Here is a 15,920-nt window from a genome sequence, read left to right as displayed (position 1 = left end):
AAAGTAATATGATAGTAGTGGTAACGGCAACAAAAGGTAATGATAGCAAAAGTAATGTTTTTGGTATTTTGTAGTGATTGTAACAATAGCAACGGGAAAGTAAATAAGCGAAGAACAATATATGGAAAGCTCGTAGGCAATGGATCAGTGATGGAGAATTAAGCTGGATGTGGTTCATCATGTAACATTCATAACCTAGGGTGACACAGAACTAGCTCCAATTCATCAATGTAATGTAGGCATGTATTCCGAATATAGTCATACGTGCTTATGGAAAAGAACTTGCATGCCATCTTTTGTACTACCCTACCGTGGCAGCGGGGTCCTAACGGAAACTAAGGGATATTAAGGCCTCCTTTTAATAGAGTACCGGACTAAAGTATTAACACATAGTGAATACATGAACTCCTCAAACTATGGTCATCACCGGAAAGTATCCCGATTATTGTCACTTTGGGGTTAACGGATCATAACACATAATAGGTGACTATAGACTTGCAAGATAGGATCAAGAACTCTCATATATTGATGAAAACATAATAGGTTCAGATCTGAAATCATGGTACTCGGGCCCTAGTGACAAGCATTAAGCATAGCAAAGTCATAGCAACATCAATCTCAGAACATAGTGGATACTTGGGATCAAACCCTAACAAAACTAACTCGATTACATGATAAATCTCATCCAACCCATCACCGTCCAGCAAGCCTATGATGGAATTACTAACGCACAGCGGTGAGCATCATGAAATTGGTGATGGAGGATGGTTGATGATGATGATGGCGACAGATTCCCCTCTCTGGAGCCCCGAACAGACTCCAGACCAGCCTTCCCGAGAGGTTTTAGGGCTTGGCGGCGGCTCCGTATCGTAAAACATGATGAATCCTTCTCTCTTATTTTTTTCTCCCCGAAACCAAATATATAGAGTTGGAGTTGAGGCCGGAGGAGCTCCAGGGGGCCCACGAGGTAGGGGGCGCGCCCTAGGGGGGGCAGGCGCGCCCCCACCCTCGTGCACAGGTGGTGGCCCCCCTGGTCTTCATCTTTTGCAAGGATTTTTTATTATTTCCAAATAGACGTTCCGTGAAGTTTCAGGTCATTCTGAGAACTTTTGTTTCTGCACATAAATAACACCATGGCAGTTCTGCTGAAAATAGCATCAGTCGGGTTAGTTCCATTCAAATCGTGCAAGTTAGAGCCCAAAACAAGCGCAAAAGTGTTTGGAAAAGTAGATACGACAGAGACGTATCAACTCCCCCAAGCTTAAACCTTTGCTTGTCCTCAAGCAATTCAGTTGATAAACTAAAAGTGATAAAGAAAAACTTTTACAAACTCTATTTGCTCTTGTTGTTACAAATATGTAAAGCCAACATTCAAGTTTTCAGCAAAGATTATAAACTAACCACATTCACAATAATGCTTAGGTCTCATGTTTACTCATATCAATGGCATAATCAACTAGCGAGCAATAATAATAAATCTCGGATGACAACACTTTCTCAAAACAATCATAATATGATATAACAAGATGGTATCTCGCTAGCCCTTTCTGAGACCGCAAAACATAAATGTAGAGCACCTTTAAAGATCAAGGACTGACTAGACATTGTAATTCATGGTAAAAGAGATCCAGTCAAGTCATACTCAATGTAAACTAACAGTAATGAATGCAAATGACAGCGGTGCTCTCCAACTAGTGCTTTTTAATAAGAGGATGATGACTCAGCATAAAAGTAAATAGATAGGCCCTTCGTAGAGGGAAGCAGGGATTTGTAGAGGTGCCAGAGCTTGGTTTTAAAATAGAGATGAATAATATTTTGAGTGTTATACTTTCATTGTCAACATAACAACCAAGAGATGGCGATATCTTCCATGCTACACACATTATAGGCGGTTCCCAAATAGAATGGTAAAGTTTATACTCCCCCTCCACCAACAAGCATCAATCCATGGCTTGCTCGAAACAACGAGTGCCTGCAACTAACAAGAGTCCCAGGGGGAGTTTTGTTTGCAATTATTTTGATTTAGTTTGCATAAAGCATGGGACTGGGCATCCCGGTGACCAGCCATTTTCTCGTGAGTGAGGAGGGAGTCCACTCCTCTTGAGAATAACCTGCCTAACATGGAAGATACGGACAACCCTAGTTGATACATGAGCTATTCGAGCATACAAAATAGGATATTTATTTGAAGGTTTAGAGTTTGGCACATACAAATTTACTTGGAATGGCAGGTAGGTACCGTATATAGGTAGGTATGGTGGACTCATATGGAATAACTTTGAGGTTTATGGAGTTGGATGCACAAGTAGTATTCCCGTTTAGTACAGGTGAGGGCTAGCAAAAGACTGGGAAGCGACCAGCTAAAGAGCGACAACAGTCATGAACATGCATTAAAATTAATCAACACCTAATGCAAGCATGAGTAGGATATAATCCACCATGAACATAAAAATCGTGAAGGCTATGTTGATTTTGTTTCAACTACATGCGTGAACATGCGCCAAGTCAAGTCACTTAAATCATTCAGAGGAGGATACCACCCTATCATACCACATCATAACCATTTTAATAGCATGTTGGCACGCAAGGTAAACCATTATAAGCTCCTAGATAATCAAGCATGGCATAAGAAACTATGATCTCTAGTTGTCATTGCAAACATGTTTATTCATAATAGGCTGAATCAGGAATGATGAACTAATCATATTTACAAAAACAAAAGAGGTCGAGTTCATACCAGCTTTTCTCAGCTCAGTCAGTCCATCATATATCGTCATAATTGCCTTTCACTTGCATGACCGAATGATGTGAATAATAATAACAGTGCGCGTGCATTGGACTAAGCTAGAATCTGCAAGCATTCAATAAACAGGAGAAGACAAGGCAATATGGGCTCTTTCGTCAGATCAACAATAATGCATATAAGAGCTACTTCAACAATTTAATCATGGTATTCTCCTATCGACCCCCAAAGAAAAGAAAAGAAATAAAACTATTTACATGGGAAAGCTCGCAACAAGCAAAAGAAGAACATGAAATGTTTTTGGGTTTTGTTTTAATTACTACTACAAGCATGGAAATTAAAACTAGCTAAAACCTACAACTAATTTTTTTTCTTTTTTTCTTAAGGTTTATTAAACACACAAGAAGAAAGCATAAAAAGGAAAATAAACTAGCATGGATGATACAATAAAAAAGTATGAGCACCGACATCTAGCAATGAGTGTGTGAACATGAATGTAATGTCGGTGAGAAATAAGTACTCCCCCAAGCTTAGGCTTTTGGCCTAAGTTGGTCTATGGCCACGGCTGGCCTGGCGGATATCCATAATAATAGCTGGGGTCGTATTGAGATGAAGAAGACTCTGACTGACAATGGTTGGCAATCATTTCCGGATCCCAATGGTAATTAGACTACCGTGGAGGATCAACTTGTGGTTCCGACTCTCGCTCTGTGGCTGATGTAGGGTTCCGGTAGGCGTGAATAGCCTCGAACGGAACAAGGTACTGGCTTGCAGATAAATCAAACAAGGAAGGAGCAGGCAGGGTAATAGTCTCAGGATGATGTTTATGAAAGAACAATTTGTATTTAAGCTCCCCTTCCCTATTCTTAACAATAAAATCGTGTGCCACCATACTCTTATAATCTAAATAAACATGAGGTAGCAATTTTTCTTCCTTCTCATAATGCCTGATAGGTATGTCAGAATGTGCAGCTAGGCGTGAAGCATAGATGCCTCCAAAGATCGAGCCCTTTGTACGGTTCAGACTTAACCGTTTAGCAATAATACCGCCCATACTAACAGAGTTATCAGAGAATAAACCGTGGAACAATAATAATATCAGGAACACTAAGGTTTCCACAGTTTCCGCGACCAATTAAGCAACGAATAGCAAATATGGCGAAGTAGCATAAAACAGGAAAATGTATGCAAGTGATTCGTGCATCGGAAACCTTCCTCGTTTCCCCTACAGTGATGGTATCAATAAACCCATCCACATCGCCGCGATGTGGTTCCTCTGTCGTGCCCTCGAAAGGGACCAAACAAACCTGACAAAAATCATAAAGTGACATCTCCTTATGCTCATCATATAAATAAAACTCTACCATAGGTGGTGAGCTCCTAGACTGGAAATGAAAGTTTTGCACAAAGATATTAGTAAGTAAGAGATATTGGTCGCGTTGGTCGTGGAGGAAGGCGGTGAGGCCTGCATTCTCAGCCATTTCATAAAAATCATCATAAATCCCAGCTGCTCTCAAGAATTCATCGGAAGGCCATTCACACAGCCGAACCTCCACGGTGTGAGGCAGATTATACTTGGGCTTCGCTGCCTTTTGATTTTGCTTTTCTTTCGAGCTTCAGCTCGATGAGCCCCTCAAAAATCTCTTCAATATTTTCTGAAAAATTCTGAAATTTTTAGTAACATCAAAATAAAAGTAAACCAAACTCAACAAAATTGATAACAACTACTCCTACAAGTGCCTAGAGCCTATATCATGCATCAAAACTACTTTTGACCATATAAATTTGACATGCAAGCTCAAGAACAGGGTCACCTAAGCAGCACAAATTTGCAATGAATAAAGCACTAGAACAAAAACTAATTGGACCAATGGAGGAGTCACATACCAAGGAACAATCTCCCCAGGCAGTTTTGTGAGAGGTGCTTTGAGCAAGGAGATCGAAAATCGGAGCAAAATGGGCTAGAACTCGTGCTTGAGCTGGATATTCGTGTTTGTGGGAGGAAGAAGAAGTGTGTGGGTGCAGGAATAAGTGGAGGAGGGCCACCATGGGCCCATGAGGCAGGGGGAGCGCCCAGTGGGTAGGGCGCGCCCCTGACCCTCGTGGCCAGGTGCCAGCTCCTCCTGCTGTGTTCTCAGTGCCAAATATTCTCAAATATTCCAGAAAAAATCATATTTAAATTTCAGGGCATTTGGAGAACTTTTATTTTAGGGGTATTTTTATATTGCACGGATAATTCAGATAACAGACAGAAAATACTATTTTTATTTTATTTAAAATAAATAACAGAAAGTAAAAGTAGGGTACAAAAGGTTGTTCCTTCTAGATTCATCCATCTCATGCTCATCAAAAGGAATCCACTAACAAGGTTGATCAAGTCTTGTTAACGAACTCATTCCGAATAACATGGAACCGGAGAAATTTCGAATAACACTATGTTACCTCAACGGGGACATGCACATCCCCAATAATAAGAATATCATATTTCTTCTTGACAGTAGGAAGAGGAAATTCAAAACCTCCAAAAATAATCGATGGAATTTTTCCAGTAGAATTGATACTGTGGACTTAATGTTGTTTCCTCGGAAAGTGTACTGTATGCTCATTACCATTAACATGAAAAGTGACATTGCCTTTGGTGCAATCAATAACAGCCCCTGCAGTATTCAAAAAGGGTCTTCCAAGAATAATAGACATACGATCGTCCTCGAGAATATCAAGAATAACAAAGTCCGTTAAAATAGTAACGTTTGCAACCACAACAGGCACATCCTCACAAATACCGACGGGTATAGCAGTTGATTTATAAGCCATTTGCAAAGATATTTTAGTAGGTGTCAACTTATTCAAATCAAGTCTATGATATAAAGAGAGAGGCATAACACTAACACCGGCTCCAAGATCGCATAAAGCAGTTTTAACATACTTTATTTTAATGGAGCATGGTATAGTGGGTACTCCTGGATCTCCAAGTTTCTTTGGTATTCCACCCTTAAAAGTATAATTAGTGAGCATGGTGGAAATTTCAGCTTCCGGTATCTTTCTTTTATTTGTAACAATATATTTCATATACTTAGCATAAGGATTCATTTTGAGCATATCAGTTAATCGCATGCACAAAAAGATAGGTCTAATCATTTCAGCAAAGCACTCAAAATCCCCATCATCCTTTTTTCTTGGATGGTTTGGGAGGAAAAGGCATGGGTTTCTGAACCCAAGGCTCTCTTTCCTTTCCGTGTTTCCTGGCAACAAAGTCTTTCTTATCATAACGTTGATTATTTGATTGTGGGTTAGGAAGATCAACAACGGGTTCAATTTCTACATCATTATCATTACTAGGTTGAGCATCATCATGAACATTATTATTAACATTATCACTAGTTTCAGGCTCATTACCAGATTGTGTTTTAGCATCAGAAATAGAAATATCATTTGGATTCTCAGGTGTTTCAGCAATAGGTTCACTAGAAGCATGCAAAGTCCTATCGTTTTTCTTTTTCTTCCTTTTAGAAGGACTAGGTGCATCTATATTATTTCTCTGAGAATCTTGCTCAATTCTCTTAGGGTGGCCTTCAGGATACAAAGGTTCCTGAGTCATTCTACCAGTTCTAGTAGCCACTCTAACAGCATATTCATTATTCTTACTATTCAATTCATTGAGCAAATCATTTTGTGCTTTAAGTAATTGTTCTACTTGAGTGGTAACCATAGAAGCATGTTTATTAATAAGTTTAAGTTCACCTTTAACATTAGCCACATAATCACCCAAGTGTTCAAGCATATTTGAATTGTATTTCAATTGTCTACCAAAGTAAGCATTAAAATCTTCTTGCTTAACCATAAATTTATCAAACTCATCTAAGCATGGACTAGCAAACTTGGTAAATGGGATTTCAACTTTATCATATCTATAGAGATAATTTACCTTTACTACCTGTGTCGGGTTATCAAGACCATGAATTTCTTCAATAGGTAATGGATTAAGATCATATGTTTCTTCAACAAGCGGTAAATTAAGACCGTGCATATCTTCAATAGGAGGTAAATTCCTAACATCTTCAGCTTTAATACCTTTTTCTTTCATGGATTTATTTGCCTCTTGCATATCTTCAGGACTGAGAAATAGAACACCTCTCTTTTTCGGAGTTGGTTTAGGAATAGGCTCGGGAAGTGTCCAATTATTTTCATTTTCAACATATTATTCAATAGAATTTCAGCTTCATCTGGTGTTCTTTCCCTGAAAACAGAACCAACACAACTATACAGGTAATCTTTGGAAGCATCGGTTAGTCCATTATAAAAGATATTAAGTATTTCATTTTTCTTAAGAGGATGGTCAGGCAAAGCATTAAGTAATTGGAGAAGCCTCCCCCAAGCTTGTGGGAGACTCTCTTCTTCAATTTGCACAAAATTATATATATCCCTCAAAGTAGCTTATTTCTTATGAGCAGGGAAATATTTAGCAGAGAAGTAATAAATCATATCCTGGGGACTACGCACACAACCAAGATCAAGAGAATTAAACCATATCTTAGCATCACCCTTTAATGAGAACGGAAATATTTTAAGGATATAAAAGTAGCGAGTTCTCTCATCATTAGTGAACAGGGTGGGTATATCATTTAATTTAGTAAGATGTGCCACAACAGTTTCAGATTCATAGCCATGAAAAGGATTAGATTCATCCAAAGTAATTATATGAGGATCAACAGAGAATTCATAATCCTTATCAGTAACATAGATCGGTGAAGTAGCAAAAGCAGGGTCAGGTTTCATTCTAGCATTAAGAGATTGCTGCTTCCATTTAGCTAATAATTTCTTAAGATCACTTCTATTATTACAAGCAAGAATAGCTCTAGCAGATTCTTCATCCAGAACATAACCCTTAGGGACAACAGGCAATTCATCAGTATCAGGGGGAGAGTCTTCATCATCATTATCTTCAATATAATCAGTTTCAAAAATTTCATTCTCTCTAACCCTAGCAAGTTGTTCATCAAGAAATTCACCATGTGGCATAGTAGTATCAAGTGTAGAAGTAGTTTCATCATAAGTATCATGCATAGCAGAAGTGGCATCATCAATAACATGCGACATATCAGAATGAATAGCAGAAGCAGGTTTAGGTGTCGCAAGCTTACTCAAAACAGAAGGTGAATCAAGTGCAGAGCTAGATGATAGTTCCTTACCTCCCCTCGTAGTTGAGGGATAAATCTTGGTTTTTGGATCTCTCAAGTTCTTCATAATGATAGGCAGATATAAATCCCAAGTGACTCAAAGAATAGAGCTATGTTCCCCGGCAACGGCGACGGAAAATAGTCTTGATAACCCACAAGTATAGGGGATCGCAACAGTTTTCGAGGGTAGAGTATTCAACCCAAATTTATTGATTCGACACAAGGGGAGCCAAAGAATATACTCAAGTATTAGCAGGTGAGTTGTCAATTCAACCACACCTAGAAACTTAATATATGCAGCAAAGTATTTAGTAGCAAAGTAATATGATAGTAGTGGTAATGGTAGCAAAAGGTAATCATAGCAAAAGTAATGTTTTTGTATTTTGTAGTGATTGTAACAATAGCAACGGGAAAGTAAATAAGCGAAGAACAATATATGGAAAGCTCATAGGCAATGGATCAGTTATGGAGAATTATGCCGGATGTGGTTCATCATGTAACAGTCATAACCTAGGGTGACACAGAACTAGCTCCAATTCATCAATGTAATGTAGGCATGTATTCCGAATATAGTCATACATGCTTATGGAAAAAACTTGCATGTCATCTTTTGTCCTACCCTCACGTGGCAGCGGGGTCCTAACGGAAACTAAGGGATATTAAGGCCTCCTTTTAATAGAGTACCGGACCAAAGCATTAACACATAGTGAATACATGAACTCCTCAAACTACGGTCATCATCGGTATGTATCCCGATAATTGTCACTTCGTGGTTAACAGATCATAACACATAATAGGTGACTATAGACTTGCAAGATAGGATCAAGAACTCTCATATATTGATGAAAACATAATAGGTTTAGATCTAAAATCATGGCACTCGGGCCCTAGTGACAAGCATTAAGCATAGCAAAGTCATAGCAACATCAATCTCAGAACATAGTGGATACTAGGGATCAAACCCTAACAAAACTAACTCGATTACATGATAAATCTCATCCAACCCATCACCGTCCAACAAGCCTACGATGGAATTACTCACGCACGGCGGTGAGCATCATGAAATTGGTGATGGAGGATGGTTGATGATGACGATGGAGACAGATTCCCCTCTCCGGAGCCCCGAACGGACTCCAGATTAGCCCTCCCGAGAGGTTTTAGGGCTTGGCGGCGGCTCCATATCGTAAAAGGCGATGAATCCTTCTCTCTTATTTTTTTCTCCCCGAAACCAAATATATAGAGTTGGAGTTGAGGCCGGAGGAGCTCCAGGGGGCCCACGAGGTAGGGGCGCGCGCCCTAGGGGGGCAGGCGTGCCCCCACCCTCGTGGACAGGTGGTGGGCCCCCTGGTCTTCATCTTTTGCAAGGATTTTTTTTATTATTTCCAAATAGACGTTCCGTGAAGTTTCAGGTCATTCCGAGAACTTTTGTTTCTGCACACATAAATAACACCATGGCAATTCTACTGAAAACAGTGTCAGTCCAAGTTAGTTCCATTCAGTTCATGCAAGTTAGAGCCCAAAACAAGGGCAAAAGTGTTTGGAAAAGTAGATACGACGGAGACGTATCAACAGCCGCCCAAAGACGATCTTCCTCAAGGAGCGTCACGTCATCTTGCCGCAATTGCTCTTGCTCGAGCTCATCATAAGAGAGCACTCGAGGTGACCCGTATGTGAGTTCCGTGGGGAGAACTGCTTCTGCCTTGTATACCAGGGCAAAGGTTGTCTGGTCGGTGGCTCGATTTGGCATCATTCTGATCGACCAAAGACCCGCCAGCAACTCATCAATCCAGCGCCTTCCACACTTGTGCAGCCTATCAAAAGTCTTTGTTCTCAGGCCTCGCAGTACTTCAGCATTTGCCCTCTCCGCCTAGCCGTTGCTCCGTGGGTGCGCCACTGAAGCGAAACAGACCTTGTTGTCGAGGTCCTGGATGTATTGCGTGAAGGTGCGTCTTGTGAACTGCGTGCCATTGTCAGTGATGACCCTGTTCGACACACTAAAATGGCAAACTAGCCCCTTGAATAACTTGACGGCTGACTGTGCTGTCACATTTGTCACTGCTTCCACTTCACGCCGCTTTTTGAACTTGTCGATTGCGATGTACAAGTACTCAAAGCCCCCAATAGCGCGGGGGAAGGAGCCCAGTATGTCGAGCCCCCAGGCCGAAAATGGCCAGGGGAGAGTGATGGTTTGAAGGGCTTGAGCTGGTCGATGAAGCTTCTTTGAATGGAACTGGCACGCTTCACACTTGGTTACTAGTGCAACTGCATCCTGGAGGGCTGGGGGCCAAAAGAAACCTTGCCGGAATGCCTTGCCAGCAAGGGCTCTCGACCCTATGTCGGAGCCACATATGCCTCCATGTATCTCTGCCAACATCTCCAGTCCGTCCTCTTGAGGAATGCACTTCAGCTTTACGCCGTTTGGCCTCCTTCTGTACATGGTATTATCCACAAACTGGTACATGTTGGACCGACAGGCTACTCTTTCTGCGTCTTCGTGTTAATCAGGGAGTTCCCCTGTTTGGAGGAAACGGATGGTGTGCTGCGCCCATGCCGGAGCCTAGGGCTCGATGGCGAGGACTAAAGGCTCATCTTCGGCCGTAGGGGCAGTCATCTCTACGGTTAGGGCCTGAGGCCCTGCAGAAGGTGGTTGCACCTTGGCAAGCTTGGGGTACCCGGCAACCTCCTTGCCGGCGGCTCTTGGGAGCTCGGTGGGAAGGTACTTGCCGGGGCTTGTCTTCCTTCGCTTGTTCTGCCCTGCTGATGGCTCAACGGATGGCTGAATTAACTGAAGTACAAAGGTACCTAATTCCACATGCAACTTGAGGGTAGCGCATTTCGACAGGTCGTCGGCAATGCTGTTCTCTGCTTGGGGAACATGCTATGCCTGTAGGCCGTCAAAACGTTCTTCCAACTTCCTCACTTCCTTCACGTAGGCTTCCATCAATGGGCTCTGGTAATCCTTGTTAACTTGCTTAACGATGAGCTGCGAATCACCTCTGATGATGAGTTTCTTGATCCCGAGGTCTACCACGATCCTGAGACCGGCAAGCAATCCCTCATACTCTGCTGTGTTGTTTGTTGATTTTTTCTAAGGAAAGTGCATCTGGACTACGTACTTGAGGTGCTCTCTAGTGGGCACGACGAGTAGCACGCCGGCACCAGCACCTTGCAGTGAGAAAGCACCATGAAAGTACATAACCCAATCGTGGCAGGTCTCCTTGTTGGGAAGGGTGGTTTCTTGAACCTCCTCGTCAGGCACTGCGGTCCATTCCGCTATGAATTCTACTGAGGCTCGGCTTTCGATTGTTTAAGTACTTTCAAAATTGAGGCCAAAGCTCGATAGCTCAAATGCCCATTCCACAATCCTCCTTGTCGCATCTGGGTTGTGCAAAATCCGTTGCAAAGGGAGGCGGGTGACGACGGTGATCTCATGTTCTTGGAAATAGTGATGCAGCTTTCTCGAGGCCATGAGGAGGCCGAAAAGTAGCTTTTGTATACCATAATATCTTGATCTAGCCCCCTGCAAGAGGGAACTAACAAAATAAACGGGGTCTGCACCACCTTCTTCTTCTGTCCCACTTTGCCCATTTGCTCAGACTCTGCCTTGCCGGGATCGGACCTTGCCGGGGGTTCCGCCTTGCCGGCGTCAGGCCCTGCCGGGGAGGACCCCGGCCCTCCATCCGACGGCTCTGCTGCTACTGCTGCTTCCTCCTCAAGTTCCCTCTGCACCACCATGGCAACACTGACCACTTGATTCATTGCCGCTAGATACAACAACAACGGCCTTTTTGTCTTAGGTGCAACGAGTGTTGGCGTGGAAGAGGGGTACCTCTACAGATCTTGCAGCGCTGCCTCTGCCTCCAGAGTCCATTTCATTGGACCCGCCTGGCACGCTCAGCAGATTTGGAGGTGAACCTACTTAAGGCAGCAACGTAGCTGGTGAGCCTTCGGACGTCCTTGACGCATCTTGGCTCTTCAATCTGCTTGATCGCCTTGATTTTGTCGGGATTTGCTTCGATCCCACGATGTGACACGAAGAACCCAAGAAGCTTGCCGGACGGAACACCGAAGACACACTTCTCAGGGCTCAACTTGAGGTTGATCTTGCACAAATTTGCAAATGTTTCTTCTAAATCTTGCACGAGCGTGGCCCTGTCCTTGGTTTTGACCACTATGTCATCCATGTAAGCTTCCATGTTTCTATGTAGCTGGGGCTCAAAACCAATCTGGACTGCTCGGGCAAACGTTGAACCAGTGCTCCTCAACCTGAAAGGCATTCGTACAAATAGTACGTACCACATGGGGTGATGAACGCGATTTTTTATTTGTCTTCCTTCATCATGAAGATCTGGTGGTATCCTGAATAAGCATCGAGGAATGACAACAGGTCACACCCGACAGTGGAGTGCACAATCTGGTCGATTCGTGGCAGAGGGAAAGGATCCTTTGGACATGCTTTATTGACATCTGTGTAGTCAATACACAACCTCCATTTCCCATTTTCCTTACGCACCACCACCGGATTAGCCAACCACGTAGGGTGGAGCACTCCTCTAACCAGGCCTATAGCCTCCAACTTCCTGATCTCCTCGATGATGAACTCTTGTCGCTCCAAAGCTTGCTTCCTGACCTTCTGCTTGACGGGCCGCGCATGAGGATAGACAGGAAGATGGTGATCAATCACCTCCCTGGGAACGCCAGGGATGTCGGATGCTTGCCATCCAAACACATCGACATTCGCTCGCAGGAAGGCGACGAGCGTGCTTTCCTATTTGCTTTCGAGGGTGGATCTTATAGTGAAAGCCCTGCCCGTGCCGTCCTCCTTGATGGACACCTTCTTGGTTTCTTGTGGTGCAGCCTTGGACTTCTTGCTCTTGCCGGTGGAGCTCTCTGGCACGTTCTCAACGGCAGTGCAGCACTCCGAAGAGGCGCGCTTGCCGGAGTGGGTGCAAGAGGTCTTGCCGGAAGAGGTCTCCTCGGAAGGGGTGTTGCTGGCAGAGGTCCTGCCGACCTTCTTCCTTCCCGGGGCTTGAGTGGCAGGAGCAAGTGCCTTGGCAGCAGTTGCTGCAACCGCCTCTTGGTAGAGTTGGTCGGCACAGATCAGCACGTCTTTCTTGTCAGAGGGGACGGTGATGATGGTCAGCGGCCCCGGCATCTTCAGTGTGTTTTAGGCATAGTGTGACGCCGCCATGAACTTGGCCAGCGCTGGGCGGCCAAGAATCCCATTGTATGGCAATGGGATCTCAGCGACATCGAAAACGATCTTCTCCATCCTATAGTTCAGCTCGCCCCCAAACGTAATGGGCAGCGTGATTTTTCCTTTTGGCTGGCTCCTTCCCGGGTTGACCCCTTGAAACGTGCCCGTCTCCTCGAGATCTCCATCAGGAATCTGCAGCCTCTTGATCACAGCTGACGAGATCAAGTTCAAACCGGCCCCACCGTTAGCCAACACTTTTTTCACCTTGATGTTGCGTATTGTTGGTGAAACCAACAACGGCAAACACCCGACCGTAGTTGTGCGATCAGGGTGATCCTCGGTGTCAAAAATGGTGGGCGTGCGGGACCACTTTAGTGGCTTCTCGGCATCGAACGACGGCTCTGCCGCAGTGACCTCCCGTGCCCACTGTTTTAGTTGGCGATGAGAGGTGTGCAACGAGGCGCCATCGTCGACGCACATGGCCTCTGTAGCTTTCTAGAACTCGTGCTCACCTGACTCGTCGTCCTCGTCGTGATCATCATCTTCGCCCTTCTTATCGCGGCCCCGAGCGGGCCTCTCTTGTTGATTATCTTTGCCGAGGCGACCTCCTTGGCCGCCATGCTTCTTGCCGGACCCTCAACACCATGCTGACCCTTCTCCTTGTACCGCCTTTCTTATTCATCCTTCTGCATTTCTGCAAGCAGCTCAACCTATCGGCAGTTCTAGAGGTCATGGCCCTTGGTGTGGTGGATCTTGCAGTATTGCTTGTCGGAGCCTCCTGGCTTGTCGGCGGCTGCCAAGGCCCGACAGGCAGCGCACCCGGCAACCTCCTTGCCGGGGTCGTCACCCTTGGCCTTCTTGGCGGCGCCGGGGTCACCGGATCCCTCAACGTCAAGCACAGTCTTGCCATTATGCTTCCTATTGCGGCGTCAACCCTTCTTCGTCGGGGCGGTGGCATCTTCGTCCGTGGAGTCGGTTTCCGCACCGGCGTCCTCGCCGGGGTACTTCCTTCCTTCTTCAGCCCGAGCACATCTATCTACCAGAACATAAAGTTCGGCTACATCCTTGACCTTGCTCATTGCCAGCTCTTCACGCAACTTATGGTTGCGTATGTTCTGATGGAACGCACTGATGACAGCGGCGGGATGAACATCTGGGATGGTGTACTGCACACGGCTGAATCTTTGTATGTACTTACGCAGGGACTCGCCATCCTTCTGGGGGATGTCATGCAAGTCACTTGCCTGGCCGGGAGCTTGGTGTCCTCTGGTAAAGGTGCCAACAAACTCGTGGCACAAATCCGACCAGGAAGAGATGGAATCCATTAGCAAGTGCATCAACCACGACATGACGTTGGGCTTAAGCGCCAACAGAAAGTAGTTGGCGAGCACATTGTCATCGTGAGCCCCGGCGGCCTGCATCACGATGGTGTAGATGCTGTGGAACTCCGATGGGTGAGTCTTGCCATTGTATTTTTCCCCAACATCAGGCTTGAAAGTGCGCTGGGAGGGCCACTGGAACTGCCGCAGCTCTCGGGTAAAGGCCGGACAACCCACCTCGTAAGGTAGGTCCCTAGAGCCCCCCGACACTGGGTGGTCCTTAACAGGCCCTGCACGACGATTCGAATGATGGCGCACCTCCCGCGGTCGCTCGATGGTAGTCCGAGCGTCTTCCTGAGCTCGCTCTTGAAGAACTCGATGTTGGTCCCAGCAGGTCCGTGGGTCGGACGACACTGTGGAAACATTGTCACAAGCGTCTTCCCGACGAGCCAGTGCCTACTGTCGTGGTCGTGGGGGAGGAGAGTGCACCATGGTCGCAGCGTCTCCGGTCCTCCCACCGTCGGCATGCACTGGCTCGATAGAACACCGACATGAGGGTCCCGCTAGGAGCGGCCCATCTTTATTGGCGAAGCGGATGAGGCTTCGGATGGTGGCCCTCCACTCTTCGAGCTTCTCCGTAGCAGGGGGAAGTCGAGAGCAGTTGCACGCGCGCCAGCGCTTCTGCTGGTGTGGGCGGTGGCGAAAGCCGCGTGGACCGCGATGAACTCCGACTTCTAACCAAGTTAGAAGGAGCTCTGTCACGGTCTCGCGGTCGCACACCGGTTTCGCCAGCATCCGGGCGCATATGCCGGCCTGGTGCGTCCTGAGAGTGGCGCACAGTGCTCTTCCCGCGGCGGTGCCTGGGAGCTCCAGTGTCGCGGTGTTGCACATCGTGCGTGGCCTGGGAATTCCACAGTGCGGGTGCCAGCTGGGGCGCCGTAGAGGTTGCCGTGCCGCCCGTGGGCAGCATGGCGCCGCCCCTGGACCCAGCAGCGCGTGGCTCATCGTCTCAGATCCGAACGATGCCGCTTGCCTGGCTCCGCTTGCCAGAATGTCATGGATGCTCGCGGGCCACGTCTTCGGCACCATCCATGGCCACCCAGTCGCCTGCTCGCGCTGGCGTGGACAGGCCGGCTCCAGACGACCCGATCGCTGTAATCCCCTTTTTCTTGGGGGCCATGGTGATGATGAAGTCGATGCGCTAACTTCCAAACCAGATTTTCACAGCTTGCGTCCCCTACCTGGCGCGCCAAAGATGTCGGGGTTCAGGAACGACACCTATGGGATCACAGGGATTCCCTACTATTGTTGCTGGGGTGCGGGGCTATAAAAAGAACAGGTTTAGAAGATCAACGCGGGGGGGGGGGGGGGGGTTTATCCAGGTTCAGGCCGCAAATCGTGCAGAATACATTACTCCTGCTAGTTTGTGTTTATCTGGTGTTCTTGGACTAGGTACAAAGCACGTAGGGTCCAAAAAGTCTGAA

The 15,920-nt window shown here is 45.8% G+C and overlaps 1 protein-coding gene across 1 annotated transcript; it reads right to left on the bottom strand.

Moving 5' to 3' along the window:
* Positions 1–14,046: 14,046 nt before the first annotated feature.
* LOC147985092 (uncharacterized) lies at positions 14,047–14,538 on the bottom strand. Its single transcript, XM_087541401.1, has one exon. It carries the CDS (start codon positions 14,536–14,538, stop codon positions 14,047–14,049), a length of 492 nt encoding a protein of 163 aa, XP_087397527.1.
* Positions 14,539–15,920: the final 1,382 nt, after the last annotated feature.

The sequence above is a fragment of the Triticum urartu genome, chromosome 2A, assembly GCF_056163025.1.
Source record: "Triticum urartu cultivar PI428250 chromosome 2A, HENAU_Tu73, whole genome shotgun sequence".
Classification (NCBI taxonomy): domain Eukaryota; kingdom Viridiplantae; phylum Streptophyta; class Magnoliopsida; order Poales; family Poaceae; genus Triticum; species Triticum urartu.
Note: the sequence above shows the minus strand (reverse complement) of the source record. Positions and strands in the feature narration are given on the sequence as shown.